The 27,332-nt window shown below is 43.3% G+C and overlaps 1 protein-coding gene and 1 pseudogene across 1 annotated transcript in view; both read right to left on the reverse strand.

Annotated features, from left to right (window-relative positions):
- The window catches only part of lrrc56 (leucine rich repeat containing 56), a 150,535-nt gene that overhangs the window by 95,291 nt on the left and 27,912 nt on the right, over positions 1 to 27,332 (reverse strand). The window contains exon 3 of the mRNA XM_078221293.1: positions 5,234 to 5,321. Coding sequence (XP_078077419.1) covers positions 5,234 to 5,321 — 88 coding nt within the window. The remainder of the gene's footprint in view (positions 1 to 5,233; positions 5,322 to 27,332) is intronic.
- LOC144499336 (U2 spliceosomal RNA) lies at positions 9,767 to 9,918 on the reverse strand (annotated as a pseudogene).

A 27,332-nucleotide genomic window follows, 5' to 3' on the forward strand; every position in this document is an offset into this window, starting at 1 on the left:
TTCATAATGAGAAAAATGTGTCTAAATTTTTAAAAAGTCACAAGTTTAAAATGGCGAATATCCATGGCATTCTTTGAATGCCAACATGACTTGGTCACCAGTGAATAAATTGAGCTATTTCTGAGGTCTCCTCCTGAAGTTCATTAAATCAGTCACAGTTACACACATTGAGCCCACATATAATAGGAATAACAAACAATGCATTCAGAAAGACTTTGGGATCAATTTTCTTACGAATGCTGATCTCATAACTCGGTTTTCTAAACTATGCAATTGATGGCAAGTTTTCACATGCTGTTGTCACTGTACTACTGAGTAAAATGTATAGTTCAAACAAAAAGATAAAAAGTATTTACTTCAAACACAGACTTTGAAAACCCCAGAGATAAAATTTCAGAAACGCCACAAAAAAAGAATCATAGAATCATAGAAACCCTACAGTGCAGAAGGAGGCCATTCGGCCCATCGAGTCTGCACCGACCACAATCCCACCCAGGCCCTACCCCCACATATTTTACCCGCTAATCCCTCTAACCTACGCATCCCAGGACTCTAAGGGGCAATTTTTTTTAACCTGGCCAATCAACCTAACCCGCACATCTTTGGACTGTGGGAGGAAACCGGAGCACCCGGAGGAAACCCACGCAGACACGAGGAGAATGTGCAAACTCCACACAGACAGTGACCCGAGCCGGGAATCGAACCCGGGACCCTGGAGCTGTGAAGCAGCAGTGCTAACCACTGTGCTACCGTGCCGCCCACAGGACATTTAAAAAAAAAAATCATACTGAGGGACAGATGCAGGACAGAACCGGAACAAAACTTTGTTCAACTCAGGGACAACAGAAGGAATTTTACTGAAAACTCCAATGTTTTATTTCACTTGTTTAACTTGCCCAGTTTGTCCACATGTGTAACCATTTTGCACCAAAATGGTGACTGTATGAAATAGCAACACATGCAGCAAGCAGACTTACTTAAACCTCATTTCTGTTAATTTTACAATTTCTCCTATTTCCTGAACACAGTACAATTCTAGGCATGTTTTCAGTCTGGTCATGATGAAAAAGGAGAGGGAATAAGAGGGAAAGGCTAAGTTAATACAGCATCCATGTTTAATGAAGAACTGTGCTTCTTGAGACTTTACTGCATTACATTGATTTGTCTTTTTTTTCCCTCAGGATGAAAGTGTTTTTTTTATTCATTCGTGGGACATGGGCGTCGATGGCTGGCCAGTATTTATTGCCTAACCCTAATTGCCTTTGAGAAGGTGGTGGTGAGCCATTTTCTCGAGTCACTGCAGTCCATGTACTGTGGGTTGACCCACGATGCTGTTAGGGAGGGAATTCCAGAATTTTGACCCAGCAAATGCAAAGGAATGGCGATATATTTCCAAGTCAGGATGGTGAGTGGCTTGGAGGGAAGTTTGCAGGAGGTGGTGTTCTCATGTATCTACTGCCCTTGTCCTTCTAGATGGAAGTGGTTGTGGGTTTGGAAGGTGCTGTCTAAGGATCTTTGGTGAATTGCTGCAGAGCATCTTGTAGATAGTACACACTGCTGCTACTGAGTATCGGTGGAGGGAGTGAATGCTTGTAGATGTGGTGCCAATCAAGCAGACTGCTTTGTCCTGGATGGTGTCAAGCTTCTTGAGTGTTGTTGGAGCTGCACCCATCCAGGCAAGTGGGGAGTATTCCATCACACTCCTGACTCGTGCCTTGTAGATGGTGGACAGGCTTTAGGGAGTCAGGAGGTGAGTTACTCGCTGCAGTATTCCTAGCCTCTGCTTCTGTCAATGTTTTTCTTTTGCTGAGTAAGTGCTGTTCAAGATGATTAGGCTTTCAATTTTCCTTCTCTCATTGCAAAACAAATGCCAGCCTCTTGTCTTTCTGTGGCAGCAAATTTCAAGTTTTGAGCTTAGCGGTGTGTTGAATTATAGTCATTCTAGGACACTACAATTGGCCAGGGTGGAGGCCCAAAATACTGATGCAACAGTCAGTTAAAGAAAACTTGCAAAAAAAGTCAAAACAGCACCTTACAAAAGGGGAGCATGTAATTCTTTTGACCAAGCTAAATTTAGTAGGATCTCGGATTTTAGATTTTCTGTTTTGAAACAGAGCAGAGGCAACTATTAGCAACTCAAACTAGCTGCAATTTTTTGAGTCTCAGATTTACAAACAAAGAACAAAAGAACAAAGAACAATACAGCACAGGAACAGGCCCTTCGGCCCTCCAAGCCCGCGCCGCTCCCTGGTCCAAACTAGACCATTCTTTTGTATCCCTCCATTCCCACTCCGTTCATATGGCTGTCTAGATAAGTCTTAAACGTTCCCAGTGTGTCTGCCTCCACCACCTTGCCTGGCAGCGCTGAGCACTTACTGAGCACTGTATTAAAAACTTGGAAACAGGACTACAATACAATACAGCACTGATTATCTCACCCTGTAATCACGGTTCTCTGCTGGAAGTGTGGAATTAGCTCTCAGGCTCTCACATCCACAAGAGGTAAGAGCTGGGTGAGTGTCTACAGCTGTCAAGGACCATGGCATGGAGCAGACCATGTGCTTATAGCAAATGCATTTTGCTGGAAATGCAATCTCTATGTACAATGGTTTTGATGAAAAAAAACACCCATAAGAACAGCAACATCTAAAACATGAACCAGTCAGAAGCAGGTGATGAGGAAGTTGATGCTGAAATCTGAAGTTATGAAAAGCAGGGCAGACACAAGCCAGTTGACAGTTCAGATAGACCCTTCCCCAGAACAGCAAGGTATTACAGGTTGACAGCATTTTAAAAACTAAAATAAGAAGAATGTTAAGGGATAAAATACACACAATGACCACCCACTCACAGAGGAAAGGAAATAGAATAACCAGTAAAGCGCCTCAGTGACGAATAGGAAATGGTTAAGTGGCAGATGTGATAGCTGGGCAGGAAATAAATGGAATAAATCAAAGAAATAAGAAACATATACAAGATACATCACATGAGAAGAGCTGAAGAGGCATGTATAATAGGAAGCATGAAAAACTGGCAAAATGGAACAGGCTCCAGGAGTGTAGGGCTGTGGTTGAAAGATAAAGTAGATCAACACCAAAGATTCAGGCCATCCTGCTAGCACAATATTCACGCAGTAGGATCTCTGCCCAAGCACCAATTAGTTCCCTTCTCCCATCTCCAAAAGGCAGCACACCCATCGTTCACCACCAGCACATACTTACAAAGAGAGAATAGGAGCTATCATTCAGGTCTGAATTTATTCAACGGTATCAAGGACAAAATTCCAGTACAAAGATGAGGTGCTGTTTCTCCAGCTTAATTGAGCTTCGTTAGAACAGTGTAGAAGGTCAAAGACAAAAAGCTCAGAATTGGAGCAAAGCAAAGAACTGAAGTGACAAGCAATGGGGAGTTTAAGGTCGTAATCTCACGCAGATTGGAGATGTTCAACTAAGTGCTCAACAAATGTGCATTTGATGTCTCTGAACACCAGCATAGGAAGATATTAGAAGAAGGGCAGGCGATAAGGAAAGATGGACAAGTGAATCAGGGCCTCACAGAAATCCCACCACCAAACACATCTTCCCCTCCCCTCCCAGCATTCCAAGGGCTGATATCTCCACGTCACCCTGGTTGGCATTTCCATTACCCTTACCCACTTGCTCTTCTTCCTCTATAGGGAACATCTGCCCAAATGCCACCTCTCGCATCCTGGTGTTCAGAAATCTAGCTGGGTATTCAAGGCTTGCAATGTAGCTTTTCTACATTGGATATACATCAGAAGTGTCCCAGAGAATTCCTGATAACAGTTAAATCAACTAATGCTCACTAACACTTGCTTTGATTAATACCTCACTGCTATTACACTTGCTTTAAGGCAAGTGTGTGAATTGTTTGGGTTGTCGTTGGTCATATGGTCAGGATCATTCTTCAGAAAGTATGTTTCTATGGGGTGGAATAACTTTTACTCAGATCACTCTTGTCTGTCTCAGGGTCAGGTCTGATGTAAGAGAAACTCATCAACCATGGAGAGTCCAGGGGAAATGTCAGTCAACAACATCAACTTGCATTTATATTGCAGCTTTAAAGTAATAAAGCAGTCCAAGGCACTTCACAGGAGCATTATCAAACACATTTTGACATCAAAATGCCTATTCCTATTCCAGGGTTTGGTCAAAGGTGTAAGTTTTAAGAAACATCTTAAAGGAAAGCAGAGGGATGGAGATATTTAGGGAGACAATTCCAGAGGTTACAGCCTGATAAACTGAAGGAATAGCCACCAATGATGAGATGAAGGAAATTGGAGACATACAAGGAGTTAAAATTGGAGGGATGCAAGATTCTTATAGGGTTGTAGCGCTGGAGATGGTTACAGAGATAGGGATTGATGAGGCCATGGGCAGATTTGAACACAATAGTGAGAATTTTAAATTCAAGGTGCTACTGGACTGGAAGTTAATGTAGGTAAGCAAGCAGAGGAGTAATGAGTGAACAGGACTTGTTGTAATGGACACGGGCGCTGAACTCTGGGTGAGTTGAAATTAACAAGGGTGGAAGATGGGAAGATGGCCAGAAGAAGTTTGAAATAGTTAAATACATAACAAAAATGTAGAGAACAAAGAACAAAGAAAAGTACAGCACAGGAACAGGCCCTTCAGCCCATGCTGATCATGCTGCCCTAACTAAATTTAAAAAAACCTTTTGCCCTTACTCAGTCCTTATCCCTCTATTCCTTCCCTATTCATGTATCCATCCAAATGCCTCTTAAATGTTGCTAATGTGCCTGCTTCCATCACCTCCTCTGGCAATGCATACCAGGCACCCACCACTCTGCGTGAAAAACTTCCCCCACACATCTCCCTTAAAAACTTTCCCCCCTCACCTTAAATCTCTGCCCCATTAGGGGAGGATTTTTTCTGGGTTTGGACATAAGCTTTGTGTCCCTCAGTCTAACATTACTGGGATTGCTTGGCTGGGTTTTATTCAGTTCACTTTGTTACTGCAGTCCTCATTAGGATTAATTAATTGCATCAATTTTGTGAGAAAAAGGGCATGTATTTAAAAACTTTTGCACAGTCAAGTGCTTTGTAGCTACATTCTTCACATACCTAAAATTAATCTCTAAGCAACAGCAACTCACACATGCCAAGACACAACAAAAATAAAACATCAAACCAGAAGACCCTTTGAATAAAGAGCTATGGTTAAATAAATCCATGTTAAACAGATTTCCTACCAAAGTTTCCAAGACTGTTATCTTGTGTATCTACACACATCTCCAGAACTTTCACCTGTCGTAGGTCCTCTGTCTCAGTCAGGGCTCGCTGCAAGGATAAACAAAGACAGATGTATATTCAACAATTTGTATTGATATAATAAGATATCTCAGGCCATTCATAAAGGCATTATAAAACAAAACCAAGTCACATAAAAAAACATTAGGGATTATCAAAAGTTTAGTCAAAGAGGTAGGTTTAAGGAGTGTCTTATAAAAAGAAAGTGAGGTAGAGCGGTAGATAGGTTTAGGAAGGGAATTCCACAATTTAGGGTCCATGGGCTAATGGTTAGTTTTTGAGGACGAGACTGATGATGGCAGAGTTGAAGGAGAGAGAACCATTAACAATGTCAGTCAACATGTGAGCTAGGACAGAAAGGTGGCCAATAGTTTATTGGAAATAGGATCAAGGAGCAGGAGGTGGATTTAATGGTCAAGAAAAGCCGAGAGTAGGCATATGGAGAGATAGGAGAGAAACAAAAGAAGAAAACCAGTTCAGGGCTAACGCATGGGGAATCTTAGAGGAAGTTTGGTTGGATGGGTCAGGAAAAGGAAAGGAAGTGACTGAGGCAGTTGACGACATGGCCTCAATAGTTGCGGCAAAGAAACCCATGAGAAGCTTGCATTTGTCATCGGAGGCAAGGGTGGAGGAGACAAGAGTTTAAGAAGATGACTTGCAGTAGAGAAGAGAAGTTGGGGTTAGTTTATGAGTGCAGGACCCCATAGTGCTTTACATGGTCCAGCCAAATCTGGTAGTGAATGGCTAAACCATAGTTGTGCGCCATATTCGTTCCAAGTCTGCATCCCCTGGAGTGAATGATTCTGCAGCGTGAAATGCTGCTTGTAAAATATTAAAAATAATAAAGGAAAAGGAACAGCAACAGGCAAACAGCTTCAGTGCACAGGAAATGCAAAGTTCCTATCAATACTACTGTAATTTCAACCCCTGACATATAAACTTACACTTTAACTCTAAGTAGATCACATAAATACTAACTAATCTTAAGTTTACAGATACACTTTGAAGCATGTAATTTAATCAGTCATTGTATTCTAGATTGATTAACATTTGCAAAGTTTGTACTTTGGAATTTACTGCATGTCCAGTAACCTCGTAGCCCAATCAGCAGAAGCTGCAATGTCAATGTAACAGGTTTGGATTGTGATTTCAAGGTCCACTCAAGAGACTGGAACACACAATCCAGGCTCAAACTTCCAGTGCAGTATAAGGAAGCACTGCACTCCCAAAGGTGCCATCTTTTGGATGAACCATTAAACCTTGGACCCAAAAGCCCTCTAATATAGACATAAAAAAATTCTACAGCACTATTTTGAAGAAGAAAGGAAGCTTTTCCCCGGTGTCCTGGTCAAAATTTATCCCTCAACAAGTATCACCGAAACAGATTATCTGGTTACTAAGCATTTCCTACATTACAACAATGACAATACTACAATATAAAAAAAAGTCCTTCAATGGCTGGAAAGTACTTTGTTATATCCTGAGATTGTGAAAGATTATAGAAATCCATGTTCGCTCTTTAAAAAAGCCCCTGAATCTGAGCTTTGGTAGAAGTTTGACGGAAAGCCTCAATATACATTAGACACAGCTGTTTACACTGTTTCTTCAAGGGTTCTATCGAACTCCCGCCATGGAGAACTCCTGCAGAAATCTCAGGTGTACCTCTAATCTAGTGTTTTTCAAAGTGGGAGTCACAACTCACAAAATGTTGAAAAATGGGTCACCAAAAATGGTTCCCAAAGATTGCCTGATCTTTTTTCCCCATTTTCTCATTGGGCAAATTCTCACTGCAGTACATTGTATGATCACACAAGGCAGGAATAAACAGGTCAGTGCGCCGTGTGTGCACTTTGTGCCAGACGTCCTGTATGTACGTGCACTTGGAGCCAATTCATTTTCTAGTAAGCCGATTGTGGACATGGATTGCTTTGTCACTGACAAATGAGATCTCTCGCTGACCCAGGAATCCTTAATTTAAAGGCCAAATTCCCCTCCAACTCAATTTTCAAGTTTGTTGATGACACCACCGTAGTGGGTCGAATCTCAATGACGAGATGGATTACAGGAATGAAATAGAGAATCTGGTGAACTGGTGCAACAACAATAATCTCTCCTCAATGTCAACAAATGAAGGAGATTGTCATCGACTTCAGGAAGTGTAGCGGAGAACATGCCCCTGTTTACATCAATGGGGATGGGGTAGAAATGGTCGAGAGCTTCGAGTTTTTAGGTGTCCAGATCACCAACAACCTGTCCTGGTCCCCCCATGTCAACACTATAGTTAAGAAAGCTCACCAATGCCTCTACCTTCTCAAAAGACTAAGGACATTTGCCATATCTGCTACGACTCTCACCAACTTTTATGGATGCACCATAGAAAGCATTCTTTCTGGTTATATCACAGCTTGCGATGGCACCTGCTCTACCCAAGATCGCAAGATACTACAAAGGGTTGTGAATGAAGCCCAGTCCATCACGCAAAGCAGCCTTCCATCCATCGACTCTATCTACACTTCCCACTACCTCGGAAAAGCAGCCAGCATAATCAAGGACCCCACGCACCTTGGACATTCTCTCTTCCACCTTCTTCCTTTGGGAAAAAGATACAAAAATCTGAGGTCACGTATCAACTGACTCAAGAACAGCTTCTTCCCTGTTGCTATCAGACTTTTGAATTGATCTAGCTTGCATTAAGTTGATCTTTCTCTACACCTTAGCTATGATTGTAACACTACATTCTGCATTCTCTCCTTTCCTTCTCTATGAACAGTATGCCTTGTCTGTATAGCGTGCAAGAAACATTACTTTTCACTGTATACTAATACATGTGACAATAAATCAAATCAAATCAAAAAAGCATCAAACTCCAAGTCCGCAAATCAGGTTAAGTACTGTCCTCATCAGGGTTCCAAGTTTAACTACTGGTAGAAGTTTGCTGTTTTGCTATTTTAGGGTGACACGATCACAAGCAAGACCTTGTGTGCCCCACAGAAGCAGAAATCCTGCAGGTTAATGAAAGGTCAATGTTCAGCATTGCCATGTACAGATTCACAGCCCTGAATGTTCCAACCTCCACATTAAGGGAAATTGCATTACAGTCAGGAGAAATGATTTGCAAATTGCTGTCTCCAATTATCTAATTTACTCCAGAAGTAAAATTACTAAAATATATCCTAATGTGACAAGTAAAATTTGAAAACTATGCACATCTGACTTGTTTTGCCCACAAGAGATATGCTAATTTATCAAAATCTGCCTGATTAAGTTTTTTTGAAGCAAGTCACATATGCTTGAAATGATAGGTTAATATTCTAGTTTCAAAAAGGGTATTATATATTCTGTTGTCGACAATATACCAAACACATGCATGACTTGGTCAATTTCTTCCAGTCTGTATTAAAAAAAAGTATCACTTGCAGTATTATTTGGGCTCTGTAATGCTAGTGACTGCATGAAATTGTAAAGGAACCTTTTATTGTTGTAAGATCAGATGACACTGTGAAATCCAGTCTGAATGTCATATGGTTAGCTTTTATAAATCCTGGCAATATGTCAAAAGGAAAAGCCAGGAAATAACTGAAACTCTGAGTTGCATGATAATATCAATGTACAGATCTAATTTCCGTTATGACAACCCTGACTGTGTCTCCATTTCCAAGATTAAATGTTATGTTAAAAATGTCAATTTCTATTTTAATCCAATGAAAGCGACTGCAGTTCTGATTAGATCGCTTTCAAAAATGTAAATATAACAAAAGAACAATAAAAATGATAAATATAGTCAAACTATGGCTTTTGTAGCTGAAAACATTGCCTTTCCATTTTCTAGTAATATAAGCCACCTTAAAATTGAATCAAAATATAAAACGAGTCTGTTAGAGCTCTGATCTACCACACTACACTGGCACCAATAACACAGGGATTGCTGGACCCAAAAAGATCCATCGCATTCCCATTCTATATGCCCAGAAGTCACATAATCCAATGATATTGGAGTTGTTGACTAACCATAACAAACAATCTCTATAAATTAAATCTAGTTAATTATATCTAGGGTTAGGTTGATTGGCCATGTTAAATTGTCTCTTAGTCTCCAGGGATGTGTAGGTTAGAGGGATTAGCAGGGTAAATATGTGAGGTTGCAGGGATAAGGCCTGGGTGGGATTGTTGTGGGTGCAGACTCGATGGGCTGAATGGCCTCCTTCTGTTCTGTAGGGTTTCTTTCTATAACATCCAGACATGAGGAGAGAAAAAAACCCCAGTGGAGATGGCTTGGGGAACCCGAGGTTCAAAGTCACCATTGCTCCCACAGTACTTTAATATACTTTTCCAATTCAATCAAATCAAGTCCAATTCAGAGTCTCAACAAGTTGAGATATTTCCGATCCAAGCTGACAAGACAGGGCCTACACTCCTGTCTTGGGCCTGATCTATATGAGCCAAGCTGATTGGAGTAGGTGCAGACTCACCTCCTCCAAGGCTTGATCTCATTTGCATCTTAGCCAAAAGGCCGAGATGCCGCTTTTAAAAATTGCTTCAAATGAAGCTTAAATGTAACCTAATGACCTCAACCAAGCGCAGCCTGTCCATACTACACTTGATCTTAGCCAAAAGGCCGAGAAGCGACAAGCGCTACACTCACTGTAGGTGACGGCATACTGAATTATACCGGCTGGTTGATCTGTTTGTTCATTCCAGATTAATAGTTAGAGACCCCATGTTTGTGTGGCCGTTAGTGGAGGCTGAAACTACCAATACTTTTGATGGTTTCCAGAATAAAACAATTCATTGATACAATAGTAAAGTAAAGTTTATTTTATTAGTCACAAGTAAGGCTTACATTAACACTGCAATGAAGTTACTGTGAAATTCCCCTAGTTGCCACACTTCGGCGCCTGTTCGAGTCAATGCACCTAACCAGCACGTCCTTCAGACTGTGGGAGGAAAGGGGAGAATGTGCAAACTCCACACAGTGACCCAAGTTGGGAATTGAACCCGGGTCCCTGGCGCTGTGAGGCAGCAGCATTAACCACTGTGCCGCCCGTAAGTGTACAAATACAAAAATAGTGTACAAATATAAAAATATCAGAAGGCAAGAGAATTTCACCCTAACACAAATTGTTGCCGTTGTATTGTGTCATCACTCTCATGCAAAATGGATTTATGGAGTATAAATTCAAAATTGATCCTTCATTTAAAATAAAAGTGGAATGTGGGGCCTAGTTTTCTTTCTGAAATAAACATGGAACTACACAAAACCCCTGGGCTAACCATCACGCTTGCATTTCAAATGCAAATGAAATTCCAAAACATATCTTTGAGAAGCCGTTAAAATGCAACAGACCTTTCCTGTGGTTAATGACTGCCCATCTCCAAATAATTAAAGAAACTGTTTCACAATACTGCTTACAGACTTTTCAACTTTAGTGAAGTTCCAGTGAATGGTTGTTGTGAAAAGAAATTCTCTCATCACGGTATGTGAATGAGTTATACGTGGGCCCCATTGTTTGACAATGGTCTAGATGTCAGAAACTATTTGTGAGGACAATAGACAGAAACACTCTAGTCATATGACAGAAGCCATATTTCAGATAAGGACATTTAAAAGAAAGATCCAGACCAACAAAGGAACAGGAACCTGATTAAGAACCATCAGTATGCGGAGAATTCTGGTTGGCCTTTACGTCTTTATCTGAGGAACCAAACCAGGTTTTCACTACAGAGTTTTGACTGCACCTCAACTGGAGCAGAGCAAGAGAAACTGCTACTGTAAGCAATAAACTACAGCAAATTAGTGGTCCTAAAATGCCAGATTTTATTATTCAGTGGAGCAAACCAATCACAGGCTTGCAACGTTTCAAGATCTCTTGGGAAAAGCAAATGCAACAGAGAACTTTCAAGTGTATGCTACCTTTTGTAATCATAATCTTTCATTGAGTATGTGTGTGTGTGTATGAGTGTGTGAGTTGATGTGGTCACATTCAGGTGTTGAATAATAAACATTTATCTTTCTTTTTAAAATTTACGAGAAAACCCATCATTTGTCTGTTCTCGACAGTTACAGCACTCAGGGGTTTGTGGTGAACCATCGTTGGTTCACCACTGGGGTTTGTTACCATGTTACTGTTGGGCTAGGGTGTTATTACTGTGGGGGTTGTACTATGTTGTTGGGTTAGGGTGTTTACCTGTTATAAGTGTTACCATGGCACATTCCAGTGGGGTCCTGCCTCCGGTGGCAGGGTATAAGACCCCCTGCTCCGGCAGGGCCCCTTCAGTCTGAACTGGTGTATTCGTGTTAGTAGTTTCATTGTTACTGTATTAAAGCCTTCAATACTAAAGCCTTGATTCCATGTGCTCATTGACGCGCATCAATTTAATACAGTAAACAGAGAGTATGGAACAGATCCTAAAACCGGATCGTCTGACACTGGACCCGCGTGCGGTCGGTGCAGCTAACACATTCGACCATTGGTGGAAGTGCTTTGAGGACTACCTGGCAGCCTCGGTAGCTATCACTACGGACAGTGATAGACTCCAGGTCCTCCACGCGAGGGTAAGCGACACGATTTACCTAGCCATTCGTGCAGCTCCCACTTACCAGGGTGCCGTCGAGCTCCTAAAGAATAGGTACATTACGCCACCCAACGAGATACATGCTCGTTACCTCCTCGCTACACGACGTCGGCAGTCGGGCGAAACCATAGAGGATTATGCCAATGAGCTCCTGCAGCTTGCCAGGGGTTGCGACTGTAAGGACGTCTCCGCCGAGCAGTATATGTACGACCTCGCCCGAGACGCGTTCGTAGCAGGGGTCGGGTCCTCGTACATCAGGCTTAAATTACTAGAAAAGGGGAAACTCAACTTGACCCAGGCAATGGGGATGGCCGTGAGGTTGGAGGCGGCGTCGAAGAGCTTGGCGCTGTACCCCGAGGACCACGTGCAGTCAACGTGGTTGGAGCAAGCTCTGCTCCCTCCTCGCCCCGCGAACTCGCGCTCTCAGATCGATTCGACGACGGCGGCAGCTCCAGGTGGCCAGCGATGCTATTTTTGCGGTGGGGCCAAGCATCCACGGCAACAGTGTCCGGCAAGAACGGCAATCTGCAGCCAGTGCGGTAAAAAAGGCCACTACGGCAAAGTCTGCAGGTCCAAACCTAAAAACGGCAGTGCAGTTTGTAACCCTCCAGAACGGAGACCATCTCTTTCGGCGTCGCAGTACCCACGAGGTCCAACCACGTGCGATCTCAGGACGGCGCCATCGTGGCAAACAGAGGAGGAGGAAGACCACCAGGAGTCGCTGCGCTTGGCGCCCTCGCCCACGTGCGATTCATGGGGGCGGCCATCATGGTCCACGACGACTAGGAGCGACCAGCAGGGGTCCTCAGCATCCACATCGGCAGCATGCAGTGACGCCCAGGGGCCAACGGTGGCGTCGATCTCTCTGGATCAGACCAGGCATTACAGACTGGAACATTCTATGATGGAGGTAAAGGTTAGTGGCAGAACTGTGAATTGTCTGTTTGACAGTGGGAGCACCGAAAGTTTCATACACCCTGAAACTGCTAAAAGGTGTGGACTCCGGGTTCTCCCTGCCAAACAGACAATTTCCATGGCATCACAGTCCCGGTCTGTACCGATCCAAGGACGATGTATGGTAACTCTTGAGGTACAGGGCACAGTTTACGAGCAATACAGGCTCCTTGTGCTACCTCACCTTTGCGCGCCAATTCTCCTCGGACTAAACTTTATGGTCCACATGAAGAGTGTGATCCTACAGTACGGTGGGCCACTCCCTTCACTGGCAGTAGGGAACCAGCCGCAGCCTCCAAATTGCCCAAAGCGCCCTGCGTGCAATCTATCCATCCTGAAGATCACGACACCATCCCTTTTTAAAAATCTGGTACCTGGCTGCAAGCCCATCGCTACTAAAAGTAGGCGTTACAGCGCTGAGGACCGGATCTTTATTAGATCTGAGGTTCAGCGGCTCCTCAAGGAAGGGATCATACAGGCCAGTGCTAGTCCGTGGAGAGCGCAGGTCGTGGTAGTCAAAAGCGGGAACAAACCTCGGATGGTCATCGACTATAGTCAGACCATTAATAGATACACGCAGCTGGATGCGTATCCTCTCCCCCGCATTTCTGATATGGTCAATCAGATTGCGCAGTACCGAGTGTTTTCTACCATAGACCTTAAGTCCGCTCATTAAGTCCACGACCTTCCCACTTACGCCGGAGGCCCAATTGGCCTTCAAGGCTTTGAAAAGCGACATCTCGAAAGCCACGATGCACGCGGTAGATGAATCCATCCCTTTCCAGGTGGAGAGTGATGCATCTGACTTCGCCCTAGCCGCCACACTAAACCAGGCAGGCAGGCCCGTCGCGTTCTTTTCCCGCACCCTTCAAGGCCCAGAGATTCGGCACTCAGCGGTGGAAAAGGAGGCTCAGGCCATTGTGGAGGCAGTCAGACACTGGCGCCATTACCTGGCAGGTAAGCGGTTCACCCTGATCACGGATCAACGATCCGTGGCGTTTATGTTCAGTAACACGCAGAGGGGCAAGATCAAGAACGATAAGATCTTGCGGTGGAGAATTGAGCTCTCCACCTATAATTACGATATTATGTATCGTCCAGGGAAGCTCAATGAGCCCTCGGATGCCCTCTCGCGTGGAACATGCGCCATCATGCAGGAGGACCGCTTGAAGGCTCTCCACAATGATCTGTGTCATCCTGGAGTCACCAGACTCTACCACTTCATCAAAGCCTGCAACCTGCCCTACTCGGTGGAGGATGTCAGGTCAGTAACTAGAAGCTGTCGGATTTGCGCAGAATGCAAACCACACTTTTATCGACCAGACCGGGCACATTTGGTCAAGGCCACTCGCCCTTTTGAGAGGCTGAGTGTGGATTTTAAGGGCCCCCTTCCCTCAACGGACCGGAATGTCTATTTTCTCAATATAATAGACGAATATTCCCGGTTTCCGTTTGTTTTCCCCTGTGCGGACACGTCAACTGCCACCGTCATCAAGGTTTTCAGTGAACTTTTTACCCTGTTCGGGTACCCCTGCTACATTCATAGCGACAGGGGCTCGTCGTTCATGAGCAACGACTTGAGGCAATTCCTGCTCTCATTCGGGATTGCCTCTAGTAGAACCACGAGCTACAACCCTAGGGGTAACGGACAGGTGGAAAGGGAGAATGCTACAGTCTGGAAGGCTGTCCTACTGGCACTGAAATCCAGGGGCCTTCCAGTCTCCCGTTGGCAGGAGGTCCTTCCAAATGCGCTCCATGCTATCCGCTCCCTCCTGTGTACGGCAACCAATGCTACTCCCCACGAGAGGATGTTCTCATTCCCTCGGAAGTCGTCCTCGGGGACCTCATTGCCAGCCTGGTTGACGTACCCAGGACCCGTCCTTCTGCGGCGCCATGTGAGGGCTCGCAGGTCCGACCCCTTGGTCGAACCGGTCCAACTCCTCCACGCCAACCCTCAGTATGCCTATGTGGCATATCCTGACGGGCGAGAGGACACTGTCTCCATTAGAGACCTGGCGCCTGCAGGGGACGTAGCAACCCCTGTCGCTCCTATTCCCCCAGTCACAAATCCACTACTCCTCATTACTTCCCCAGACGTGGCGCGGTCAGCACCGGGACCAGTGCATAACACTTTTACTCCCATGTACAGCTTGCCTGAGACTCGGAGATCGGCGCCACCATCATCACCACCACCACCACTACCACCAAACGTTCCAGGATCCCCTGCACCATCGCCTCACCAGGGCCGGCCGGCCCGGGAGTCCTTGAGGGGACAGCCACACGTTACTTGGAGAGAGCCACTACAAGCACCTGCTCCGTTTTCGCAACCGGTGTTGAAGAGATCGGCACCTGCTCCGGTTTCGCAACCGGTGTTGAGGAGATCGCAGCGTCGGTGCGGTCCTCCAGACCGTCTGGACTTGTGAATCCTGTGATTTTTTTTTGTTATTGTCTGTTTTCGTCTACCCCGCCACCTTTTGTTCCTAAAGGAGGGGTGAATGTGGTGAACCATCGTTGGTTCACCACTGGGGTTTGTTACCATGTTACTGTTGGGCTAGGGTGTTATTACTGTGGGGGTTGTACTATGTTGTTGGGTTAGGGTGTTTACCTGTTATAAGTGTTACCATGGCACATTCCAGTGGGGTCCCGCCTCCGGTGGCAGGTATAAGACCCCCTGCTCCGGCAGGACCCCTTCAGTCTGAACTGGTGTATTCGTGTTAGTAGTTTCATTGTTACTGTATTAAAGCCTTCAATACTAAAGCCTTGATTCCATGTGCTCATTGACGCGCATCAGGGTTAACATACTTTTGCTTTTAAAACACATTCATCATTAGTCAGTTGAGAGGAAGGAAAAGAGGGAGCCATGCTTTATCATCTCTCCTCTGCAACAATTGTTGATTACTACATGTTCAATCTGAGTAATTTAATAGCTAATACAGCTACAAAATACAGTTCCAGATGGGAGGGCAAGTTAAGATACTTTCCTTCACCAAGAAGGAATGTATCTTAACTTGCTAAGCTTCTCCTCTTCTTCATTCCCTCCTCAAGGGGTTATTTCTTGCTAGACATTATTCAACAACTTTCCAGTGGTTCTCCAGTAAAGAACTGAGGGAGCGCTGTACTCTGCAGAGGTGTCAGCTTTCAGAACAGAAGTTAAACTGAGGCCCCATCAGCCTCTTCTTCAGGTGGATGTGAAAGATCCCATGGCACTATTTTGAAGATGTGGAGATGCCGGCATTGGACTGGGGTAAACACAGTAAGAAGTCTCACAACACCAGGTTAAAGTCCAACTGGTTTATTTGTAGCAACCGCCACAAGCTTTCGGAACTGGCTGTTCCTTTGTCAGGTGGGTCGATCACAAACAGGGCATACAAAGACACAGACTCAATTTACATGAATAATGAGTCTTTACAGCTAATCAAGTCTTAAAGTACAGACAATGTGAGTAGAGAGAGGGTTAAGCACAGGTTAAAGAGATGTGTATTGTTTCCAGACAGGAAAGTTAGTGAGATTTTGCAAGTCCAGGCAAGTTGTGGGGGTTACAGATAGTGTGACATGAACCCAAGATCCCGGTTGAGGCCGTCCTCATGTGTGCGGAACTTGGCTATCAGTCTCTGCTCAGCGACTCTGCGCTGTCGTGTGTCGTGAAGGCCGCCTTGGAGAGTGCTTACCTGAAGATCAGAGGCCGAATGCCCGTGACCGCTGAAGTGTTCCCCAACAGGAAGAGAACAGTCTTGCCTGGTGATTGTCGAGCGGTGTTCATCCATCCGTTGTTGTAGCATCTGCATGGTCTCCCCAATGTACCATGCCTCGGGACATCCTGCAGTGTATCAGGTAGACAACGTTGGCCGAGTTGCAAGAGTATGTAACGTGTACCTGGTGGATGGTGTTCTCACGTGAGATGATGGCATCCGTTTCGATGATTCGGCACGTATTGCAGAGGTTGCTGTGCACACGTCTACCTGATACGCTGCAGGAAAGGATGTCCCGAGGCATGGTACATTGGGGAGACCATGCAGACGCTACGACAACGGATGAATGAACACTGCTCGACAATCACCAGACAAGACTGTTCTCTTCCTGTTGGGGAACACTTCAGCGGTCACGGGCATTCGGCCTCTGATCTTCAGGTAAGCGTTCTCCAAGGCGGCCTTCACGACACACAACAGCGCAGAGTCGCTGAGCAGAGACTGATAGCCAAGTTCCGCATACATGAGGATGGCCTCAACCGGGATCTTGGATTCATGTCACACTATCTGTAACCCCCACAACTTGCCTGGACTTGCAAAATCTCACTAACTTTCCTTTCTGGAAACAATACACATCTCTTTAACCTGTGCTTAATGCTCTCCACTCACATTGTCTGTACCTTTAAGACTTGATTAGCTGTAAAGACTCACATTCCAATCATTATTCATGTAAATTGAGTTTGTGTCTTTGTATGCCCTGTTTGTGATCAGAAGTCCCACCCACCTGATGAAGGAACAGCCAGTTCCGAAAGCTTGTGGCATTTGCTACAAATAAACCTGTTGGACTTTAACCTGGTGTTGTGAGACTTCTTACTATTTTGAAGGGCAGGCATGTTATCCCTGCTGTCTTGGCCAATACTCATTGCTCAATCAACATCACTAAAACAAATTATCATTATGTCTTTGCTGTTTGTGGGAGCTTGCAGTGCACATGTTGGCATTTGCATTTCATTTATTAAAGCAGTAATTACACTTCAAAAGTACTTAGCCGGCTGTTTTGGAATGCTTTGAGGTCTTGAAAGGAGCTATAGAAATCCAGGTATTTCTGTCCCTCATTGTCAGGAATAGGAACCACAGAATCATAGAAAGGTACTGCACAGAAGGAAGACATTCTGCCAGTGGAAATATATTAGAACCATAGAATCCTTACAGTGCAGAAGGAGGCCATTTGGTCCATCAAGTCTGCACCAACTCTCCAAAAGAGCATCTTACTGAGGCCCCCACCTCCATCCTCACAACCCTGCACATTTACCATGGCTAATTGACCTAACCTATACACATTTGGACACTAAGGGGCAATTTAGCATGACCAATCCACCTAACCATCACATCTTTGGGCAGTGGGGGGACACCAAAGCACCAAGACACAGGAACACATGCAAACTTCACACAGGCAGTCACCCAAGGCCAGAATCGAACGCAGATCCCTAGCACTGTGAGGCTACAGTGCTCACCATTGTGCCATCCATTTTGTCCTAATTTACTCTGTCAGATTTCTTCTTGATTTTAAACAATCCACCAAATCTCCCCTTAACCTTCTTTGTCCCAAGGAGAAAGCCGAGCTGATTTTATTTCATTGCACTGTAGCATTGCTAAACCAAATTAAACATGGCACCCCTCCCACCCTGAGACAGATCAACTAATTCAGCAAGAACCAGGGAAATGTACCCGATATCTTCCTGCTCTGCATGGCCCAGCTCCTCACTAGATAAAGCAGCAGGAGTAGGAAATTATGATGATTATCTTTTAAGAACTCTAATTCCTTGGAGCAGAGAAAATTAAGGGGAGATTTAATTGATTTGTTCAAAGTTATGATGATTTCTGATAGAGCAACTAAGAATACATTGTTTCCACTGGCAGATGGGCCTGTACATCACAGGACTCAGATTTTAAGATAATTGGCAAAAAGAGCAGAGAAATTGAAGAGTTTCTTTTTACGCACAGCAAGTAATAATCTGGAATGCACTGCCTGAAAGGGATGGAAGGAGATTCAAATAGGAATTGGCTAAATGCTTTAAAAAGGAAAAATTTGCAGGACAATGGAGAAATAGCAGGAGCTTGAGGCTAAATAGATGGCTCTTTCAAAGAGTCAGCTCAAGCCCAATGGGTGAAATGGTCTCCTCCTGTACAGTACAATTCAATTTGTATGGTCAGCAATAAAAATTTGCATTCCTATCACTCTTTTAGTATAGAAAAACAATTGTGTAAGGCACTCCACCTAAGTGATTAATAAAATAGATTTGTCACCAAGCCACGCAAGGGGATATTGACAAGTGACTGACTTGATTAAAGAGGTAGGTTTTAGGATCATCTTAAGTAAGGAGAAAGTGACAGAGTGTTGAAGAGATTGAGAGAGAGAATTCCAGAGCTTAGGGCCTAGGCAGCTAAAAGCACAGCCATGAATGGTGCTGGAATGAAAACCAAATGTACTAGAGGCCAGAATTGGAGAAATGTAGAATTCTCAATGGATTGGAGGAGATTACAGAAATAGTAAGAAGTCTCACAACACCAGATTAAAGTCCAACAGGTTTATTTGGAATCACGAGCTTTTGGAGCGCTGCTCCTTCATCAGGTGAGTCACCTGATGAAGGAGCTTTAACCTGGTGTTGTGGGACTCCTTACTGTGCCCACCCCAGTCCAACGCCGGCATCTCCACATTCATGGTTACAGAAATAGACAGGGGTTGAGGATGTGGAAGTATTTGAACATGTGGGTGAGAATTTTAAAACTGAAGTTTTTTTGTGCTCTTACGATTCAGAAATTACCACATGCACAGAACAACATACAGGTCAACAATGATAGTTTATTCCCCACTGCAATCAATGTAAGAGACCCCACCACCTGCATCATATTCTGCTCTCCATCACCATAGCAATAGTAACAATCACCTCTTCAAAGCAACTGCCTATGTAGCACCACACACGCAGTAGTCTTTCACATCAGTATTGTGCTTGTCAAGTATTTTAATAGCTATTACAAATGTTTCTTTCACAACCACATTAGAATATAGAAAATAAACAAATTTGATTTGTCACATGTATTAGTATAGAGTGAAAAGTATTGTTTCTTGCGCGCCATACAAAAGTTTCCGTTCGTAGAGAAGGAAAGGAGAGGGTGCAGAATGTAGTCTTATAGTCATAGCTAGGGTGTTGAGAAAGATCAACTGAATATAGGGTATGTCCATTCAAAAGTTGATGGCAGCAGGGAAGTAGCTGTTGAGTTGGTTGGTACATGATCTCAGACATTTGTATCTTTTCCCTGACAGAAGGAGGTGGAAGAGAGAATGTCCAGGGTCCGTGAGGGCCTTGATTATGCTGGATGTTTTTCCAAGGCAGCAGGAAGTGTAGACAGAGTCAATGGATGGGAGGTTGGTTTGTGTGAAGGACTGGGCTTCATTCATGACCCTTCGTAGTTTCTTGCAGTCTTGAACATAGCAGGAGCCATATCAAGCTGTGATATAACCAGAAAGGATGTTTTCTATGGTGCATCTGTAGAAGTTGGTGAGAGTCGTAGCAGACATGCCGAATTTCTTTACCCTCCTGAGGAAATAGAGGCATCGGTGGGCTATCTTAACTATAGCATCGCGTGGAGGGACCAGGGCAGGTTGTTGGTGATCTGGGCACCAAGACACTTGAAGCTCTCGACCATTTCCACTTCATCCTCGCTGATGTAGACAGGGAAATGTCCTCCACTACGTTTCCTGAAGTCGATGACTATCTCCTCTGTTTTACTGACATTGAGGGAGAGATTATTGTCATCACACCATTTCACCAGATACTCTATCTCGTTTCTGTACTCCATCTCATCATTGTTTGAGATCCGACCCATTACGGTGGTGTCATCAGCAAACTTGAAAATCGAGTTGGAAGGAAACTTGGCAAGTCATTGATATGTAAGGAGTAGAGGAAAGGGGCTGAGATCACAGCCTTGTGGGGCATTAAAATTAAACAGGACTTTCCATATAAACTGGGAGAAACCAAGAGCCTGAATCTTATAACCATGTTTGTACTTAAAATTGAAAACAAGCAAATAACTTCCATTTTGTTTGAAAGAAAATAAGAAAGATGTGCATTTCTATGTTTTTCACAATCATCGGACATCTCAAAATGCTTTACAGCCAATGAACTATTTTTGAAATGCACTCACTGTTGTAATGTAGGAAATGTGGCAGCCAATTTGCACACAGCAAGCTCTCACAAAAAGCAATGTAATAAGGACAAACCAATCTGTTTCTGTGATGTCGATTGAAGGATGAACACTGACCTCAGAACATTGGCAAAATTCTCCTGTTCTCCTTCGAAATAGTGTTGTGGGATTTTGTACGTCCACCAGATAGGACAAATGGTGCTTGGTTTAATGTTTTATGCAAAAGACAGCACCTGATAGTGCAACACTCCCATCAATGCAGCAATGGAGTATCAGCTTCAATTTTTGTGCTCAAATCCACATCTTTCTGACTCAGAGGTGAGCATGCAAAAACTGAACTACACTGACACACACCTGACTATGTATGGAGGCATTCCCATTTACACTGCATCAGAGTGGAAAAGCTCTCAGTACAGACAATGGAGTATCATTTCTCAATGGCTTGTTGCTAGACTATCCCGATAACATGCTTGCGATGGGAATAATGGAATGGAAAGCACAGAATCGCTCCGCATCCCTGTTTTGAATTCCAATTAAATAGATAGTGGGAGTATTCATTTATATTTTGCTCTGGAGTGAATTCTCTTTTTGGTCTAGTCAGAGGACATGCTGTTTCACAATACTGGGATTATTACACCATGAAATGGCAATTTTAATAAGCAACATGTCTTAAAAGTTCTGGTGCGCTGCCTTCATCAACCTCTTCGGTGAAGAAATGTTTTAGCTAGTCATTCATAAGTCAGCACATGTTTCCCTTACTGCAAGACAACGTTGTAAGTGTAAGTGTAAAGCACTTTGTGACATCCCCAAGCTGAGAGAATTGTTTTCTAAAGATTACTTTTTGTTTGGTCAAGTTAACCAAAACGGACTACGTGCCTCACAGACAGATCGTGGGCATATAACATATGCTGCTTATTAAAACTGGCTTTGACTTTTTTCCTGGCCTTAATACAACATCTTGAATTTATGAAGTGCCTACAACAGAAAATTACTTTTTAAGAGCTCTTATTTAGAGCTCTTAAGTTAAAAAAGCTTCCCCATACACAACTTCTTCATTTTTCTCTGCAGTTATGTCTTTCTGTCTCTTTTCCATGCTTTCCTGCACTGCTCTTAAGCACTTTGGTTCACTATCTTTGAACCCCTCTTTCTACAAAAAATAGCCACTTAAAAGGTTTTCTTGTCAATAACCTGCATCAAAAAGTGTCTTGCTGTTTCTTGTTTTGAAGCCTTTTGATAAAACTCAAACTCAATTCTGCTATAGCTGGCGTTCCTCACACTTGTAAAGCAAATTACCTGCTAATAATCACACTGAATATGCCAGCTTCAACTCAGTCAATTTAAAGACTTCAGTACATGATCTAGGCTGACCCTTGGGTCTGATATTGACGGAGTGCTGCACTGTTGGAGGTGTCTTCTTTCAGATGATACATTACACAATTCAGATGATACATTACATCTTGTCTACCTCTCAAGCGAGCATACAAAATCCAAGGCACTATTCAAAAAAGAGCAGGGAGTACTCCTGATGTCCTAGCTAATATTTATCCCCAAACCAACCTTGGTACCTTGCTGAGTTCAAACTGGTTGCCATTTTCCCTACTGATGTGGGAACATGCACTGCAGGAACTCACCAAGGCTCCTGAAGCAGCACCTTCCAAACACACTACCATCCAGAAGGACAAGGGCAGCTGACACATAGGAACACGACCACCTGGAAGTTCCCCTCCAAGTCACTCACCATTCTGCCTTGGAAATATATCGCCATTCCTTCACAGTCGCTGGATCAAAATCCTGGAACTCCCTCCCCATAGCACTGTGGGTGTACCTGTACCACAGGGACACAAGGACTGCAAGCAATTCAAGAAGGCAGCTCACTACCACTTTCTCAAGGGCAATCAGGGATGGACCATAAATGCTGGTCTAGCCTGCGATAGCCACAATGTCTCTTTCACTTATTGATAGCATTAGGAAAACCAATATCCATTTTACCACAAATTATTTCCATCAGGTTGTCAGCCCAGCTACTGTACTGAAATAGCCCTGGTCAAAATCACACATTACATTCTCTGTGACTGAATGGGATAAATTACCCCTCCTCGTGCTTCTCAAACTATTTTGCAGCCTTCAACACACCAGCTTCATTGGCTCCAGATCCCACAACACCTCAATTTTAAAATCCCTACCTTTGTTTTCAAATCCCTCCATGGCTTCACCGATTCATTGCCTGGATGCACCAGGCTTTTGGGTATTATCTGGAAAGGTCAGTAAAAGAGGGAAGATTGGCCAATTTAGTAGCATTCCTTAAGTCATCCCATCGCCATGCCATTTTACCAGTGGCAAACAGCCTTCATGTCCAGAAACAATCAGCCACTTAAGTGACCAATTAGGGGCCTCTTCCTGCTACCATTGGTATTTAAAAATGGATGAGGGGATGGGGGGACCCTCCACTTTATGGAGAGACCACCAGGTAAACCTGCCAGCCTCCCAGCAGGTTCGAGGTCCTCTTATTCAGGCACTTTGGCCCACGAAGGCGGCTCCAACAGTAATAGTCAACCTCACGGTAAAAGTACCACTGCCTGCATGAACAGGTCCCACTGACCACTGAAGCAGGGTTGATTCCCACATTTTGGGACCTCTGCTGCCATCACCATATTCCAGCACCTTTAGCTGCAATTTCCTTAAATGCTGCAAGCATTTCAGATCTCTGCAGTTTCTGCGTAACCCTGATCTCACTCATCCTCCATTGGCGGCATTTAGACCATAAGACGTAGGAGCAAAATTCGACCACTCAGCCCATCAAGTCTGCTCCGCCATTTAATCATGGCTGATATTTTTCTCATCCCCATTCTCCTGCCTTTTCCCCATAACCCCTGATCCCCTTATTAATCAAGAACCTATCTATCTCTGTCTTAAAGACACTCAATGACCTGACCTCCAAAGCCTTCTGCAGCAAAGAGTTCCACAGATTTACCACACTCTGGCTGAAGAAATTCCTCATCTCTGTTTTAAAGGATCGTCCCTTTAGCCTGAGGTTGTGCCCTCTGGTTCTAGTTTTGCTTCCAGTTAAGCCCCAAATGCTCTAGAATTCCATCCTAAATCTCTCTGTCTTTATATCTCTCCCTTCTCTTTTAAGATAAAGCCTATAACCTGAATTGAGCTTTGGGGCACCTGTCCTTAACCTCATTCTGTGGATCAGTGTTTTTATTGATATTGCTTGTTAAGCACATGAGTTATTTTACAATGTTAAATGTCCTATCTATATACAAGCTGCTGGCGCTGCGACAAAATGCCACAGATCTCCAGTGAAAAACTCCAGGCACATTTTAAAGCTTCTACAAGGAATATTAAAGTGATTTGACTAGTATGTCTCCTTTATAATTGGTCGCTATTGCATTATTCATGATTTTATTTTGAAATTAGCAGCGGATAGTTTTTATTCCTGCTGGCTAATTTCTCAGTGCTGCATGTCCTACATTTCAGTGCATTTTTGGTTTTTTTTACATATACCAAATGTGGACAAAACAGATGCAGTTACAATGCCTCGGGGAGACGGGGTGGGGGGGGGGGGTGGTTGGAATAGTTTATGAACAGATCTATAGGACTGATGATTATAATCTTGGATATTATTCATTTCAATCGATCATCTACCAGGACATTCGTTGTAAAGTTATTTGCCAAGAGTGGAAAGCCTGGAGAAGCTGAGGTTGTTCCCCTTAAAGCAGACAAAGAAAGTTGAAGGGAGTTTAATAGCACTGTTAAAAATCGTGAAGGGGGTTTCGTGGAGTAAATAAGAACACACTGTTTCCAGGGACAGGTGGACCAGTAACCAGAGGATACAGATCTAAGATAATTGGAAAAAGAACTAGAGGGGGGATGAGGTGGGTTTTTTTAAACTTAGGTAGTGAGTTGCTGTGATCTGGAATGCCTCTCTGAAAGGGTGGTGGAATTCAGTGGTAATGATTAAAAGAGAATTGAACAGATATTTGAAAAGGAAATAAAATTACAGAGCTATGAAGAAAGATCATGCGTAGAGAGATTAGTAGAGAGATGAATTCAATAGCATTTCAAAGAGCCCGCACAGGCAGAATGGGCTAAATGGCCTCTTATGTGCTCTATCATTTTATGATCAACTTGAGGATTCTTCTACTTCTTTCCCCACAATTGATATTTTTCAGTAATTTATTAAAACAAGATCCAAGGATTCTGTAGACAGTTCAGTGCTGCCAAAGGATAGAAGCTTCCAGGTACCATTTTAAATTAAATGCATGTCTGTAAAGAGATGACAACAGTAAGAGTTTTAACAACACCAGGTTAAAGTCCAACAGGTTTATTTGGTAACAAATGCCATTTCACTGCTACCAAATAAACCTGTTGGACTTTAATCTGGTGTTGTTAAACCTCTTACTGTGTTTACCCCAGTCCAACGCCAGCATCTCCACATCAAGAGATGACAATGCAGAGTTGAAGTATTTTTCTTTTAAGTGAAGCTACGCAAATTGGTTCTTTCCTGTCGAAGCAAGAAATGAATGCGCAAACACGTAACAATGGAAGGATATCCTCAACTACCATCAATGCAGTTCGAGAAAAGTGCTTCTCCAGAAGTACCAAAAGAAATTATGGTATTTGAAATACATTTTACTGGCATAATTCTAAAATAGAAAACTTGTCAATGGGTTTAAAACATCTTTTCACTGGAAATATAGATAGTCCAAAATGTTTATAATTTCGACAGGAAAATAGAGGAAGTACATTTAATAAATGACAGACATACTCAATGAATGAATTTTCAATAACAAAGAAAGAGGTTAAAAGCAGCTTTGGAGTCTTAGTAAACTCAACATCCAAGATAGAAATGTAGAAAATAGAAGGAATAGGCCATTTGGTCCTTCGAGCCATTTGGTCCTTCGAGCCATTCAGTTTGATCATGACTGATCAAATTCATATGCCTTGATCCCTTCAGTGATTCCCAAACTTTTTTCACTCGGCCGCACTTTCGGAATAAAATTTGCTCGTGCCACACCGAATTTTTTATTGATAAGAAATACATTCAAAAACAAAAAAAAACAACCCCTAGCAGTGCTTGATTCATAACATAGAACACAACTACTTTATAATATGATCATGGGAGGTCCAGAAAGTATAAAACAATGCAGCTACATAAAAAGATGGTTCATTCCCAAAATATACTTATAGACGAGCCTCTTACATATGTAACCTTAAGTAAGTATACAAACTCAATGAGAGGTGTGAGCTTGTTTTTGTCGGGTAATCTCATTTATATTAGGTCTAATTTGAGACAAACCCTCATCTCCTCATCAACACAAAGAAGCCTTTCTCTTTTCTGGTCTTTGATATTTGTCAGAGCTGAAAATCCCTGTTCACAACAATATGTCGTGGAGAACTGTAGAAGAATAGCTAATGCTCTTGAGATGCGTGGATACTGTTTCTGGTTGTATATCCAAAAAGAGTTCAGTGGCATACTCCCGTGTTTCATTTTCAAGGTGCGATCACTCGAAATGCAGGCCATTTCCTCCCCCTCATCCAATGTCAGACCTGAACAGCTGGAATTCGCAAAGGGGTCTCTAACCCAGTCGAATTTTTCTGAAGACAACGATGGGAAGTAATGATCAATCTTTTCTACCAGTGTTGCAAGATGTTCCTGTATGAGGCCGTACAATTTATTGCTTGTTTTAAAACTTTTACCAGTGGGAACATTGAGGTTATGTTGCATTGCTCTTCCGAGCCAGAGCTGAAGCTTTTTTTTGAATGCAGTTAGTTTGTCTGTAGTTGTGAGGATATTGTCATTGCGGCCTTGCATACTGGCATTGAGCACATTCAACCGGGAAAAGATATCGGCCAAATATGCCAGCTTTGCACACCAGTCATTGTCATCCAGTTGGTGGTACAATGGGTTCCCTTCTTGTTCCAAAAATTCTCTTAATTCGTTCTTCAGTTCCAACACCTAATTTAAATCCAGTGAACCTCCGAGTGCAGAATTAGGCATTGATGTTTTGATTCCATGTCTTTGCAGAGTTGAGCAAATAACCGCGCCTTTAGTGGTTTTGCTTTGATGAAGTTCACAATGCGCACAGTCTGATCTAGAACCAACTTCAAATCAACTACAAGGGTCTTGGTGATTAGTGCCTCTCTGTGTAAAAAACAGTGAGTTGATATTACATCTGGATTTTTCTGTTTGATGAGTGCCGCCAAGCCTCTCACATTCCCTATCATACATGGCGCTCCATCCGTACAAATTCCAATACAAGAATCCCATGAAATCTCGACTTTTTCCAAATACCCAGACAAGGTTTAGAAAATATCTTGTCCTCTGGTATGTTTTTCAAGTTCCTTGCAAAAAAGAAACTGTGATTATTTCGTCATTGTGAATGAATCTGATATAGGCAAGCAACTGTGCTTTTCCACTAATGTCGGTCGATTCATCAACTTGAATGGCAAATTTAGAATTCTTCATACTTTCGGAAACACGCTTCTCAATATTAGCTGACATATCAACTATTCTCCTGCGAATTGTATTATCAGACAAAGGAATTTCCATAACTTCTCGCTCAGCATCATCACCAAACAAAGTTTTCACAATCAAGCTGCAGGCAGGCTGAATCAA

The sequence above is a fragment of the Mustelus asterias genome, chromosome 9, assembly GCF_964213995.1.
Source record: "Mustelus asterias chromosome 9, sMusAst1.hap1.1, whole genome shotgun sequence".
In the NCBI taxonomy this organism is placed as follows: Eukaryota; Metazoa; Chordata; class Chondrichthyes; order Carcharhiniformes; family Triakidae; genus Mustelus; species Mustelus asterias.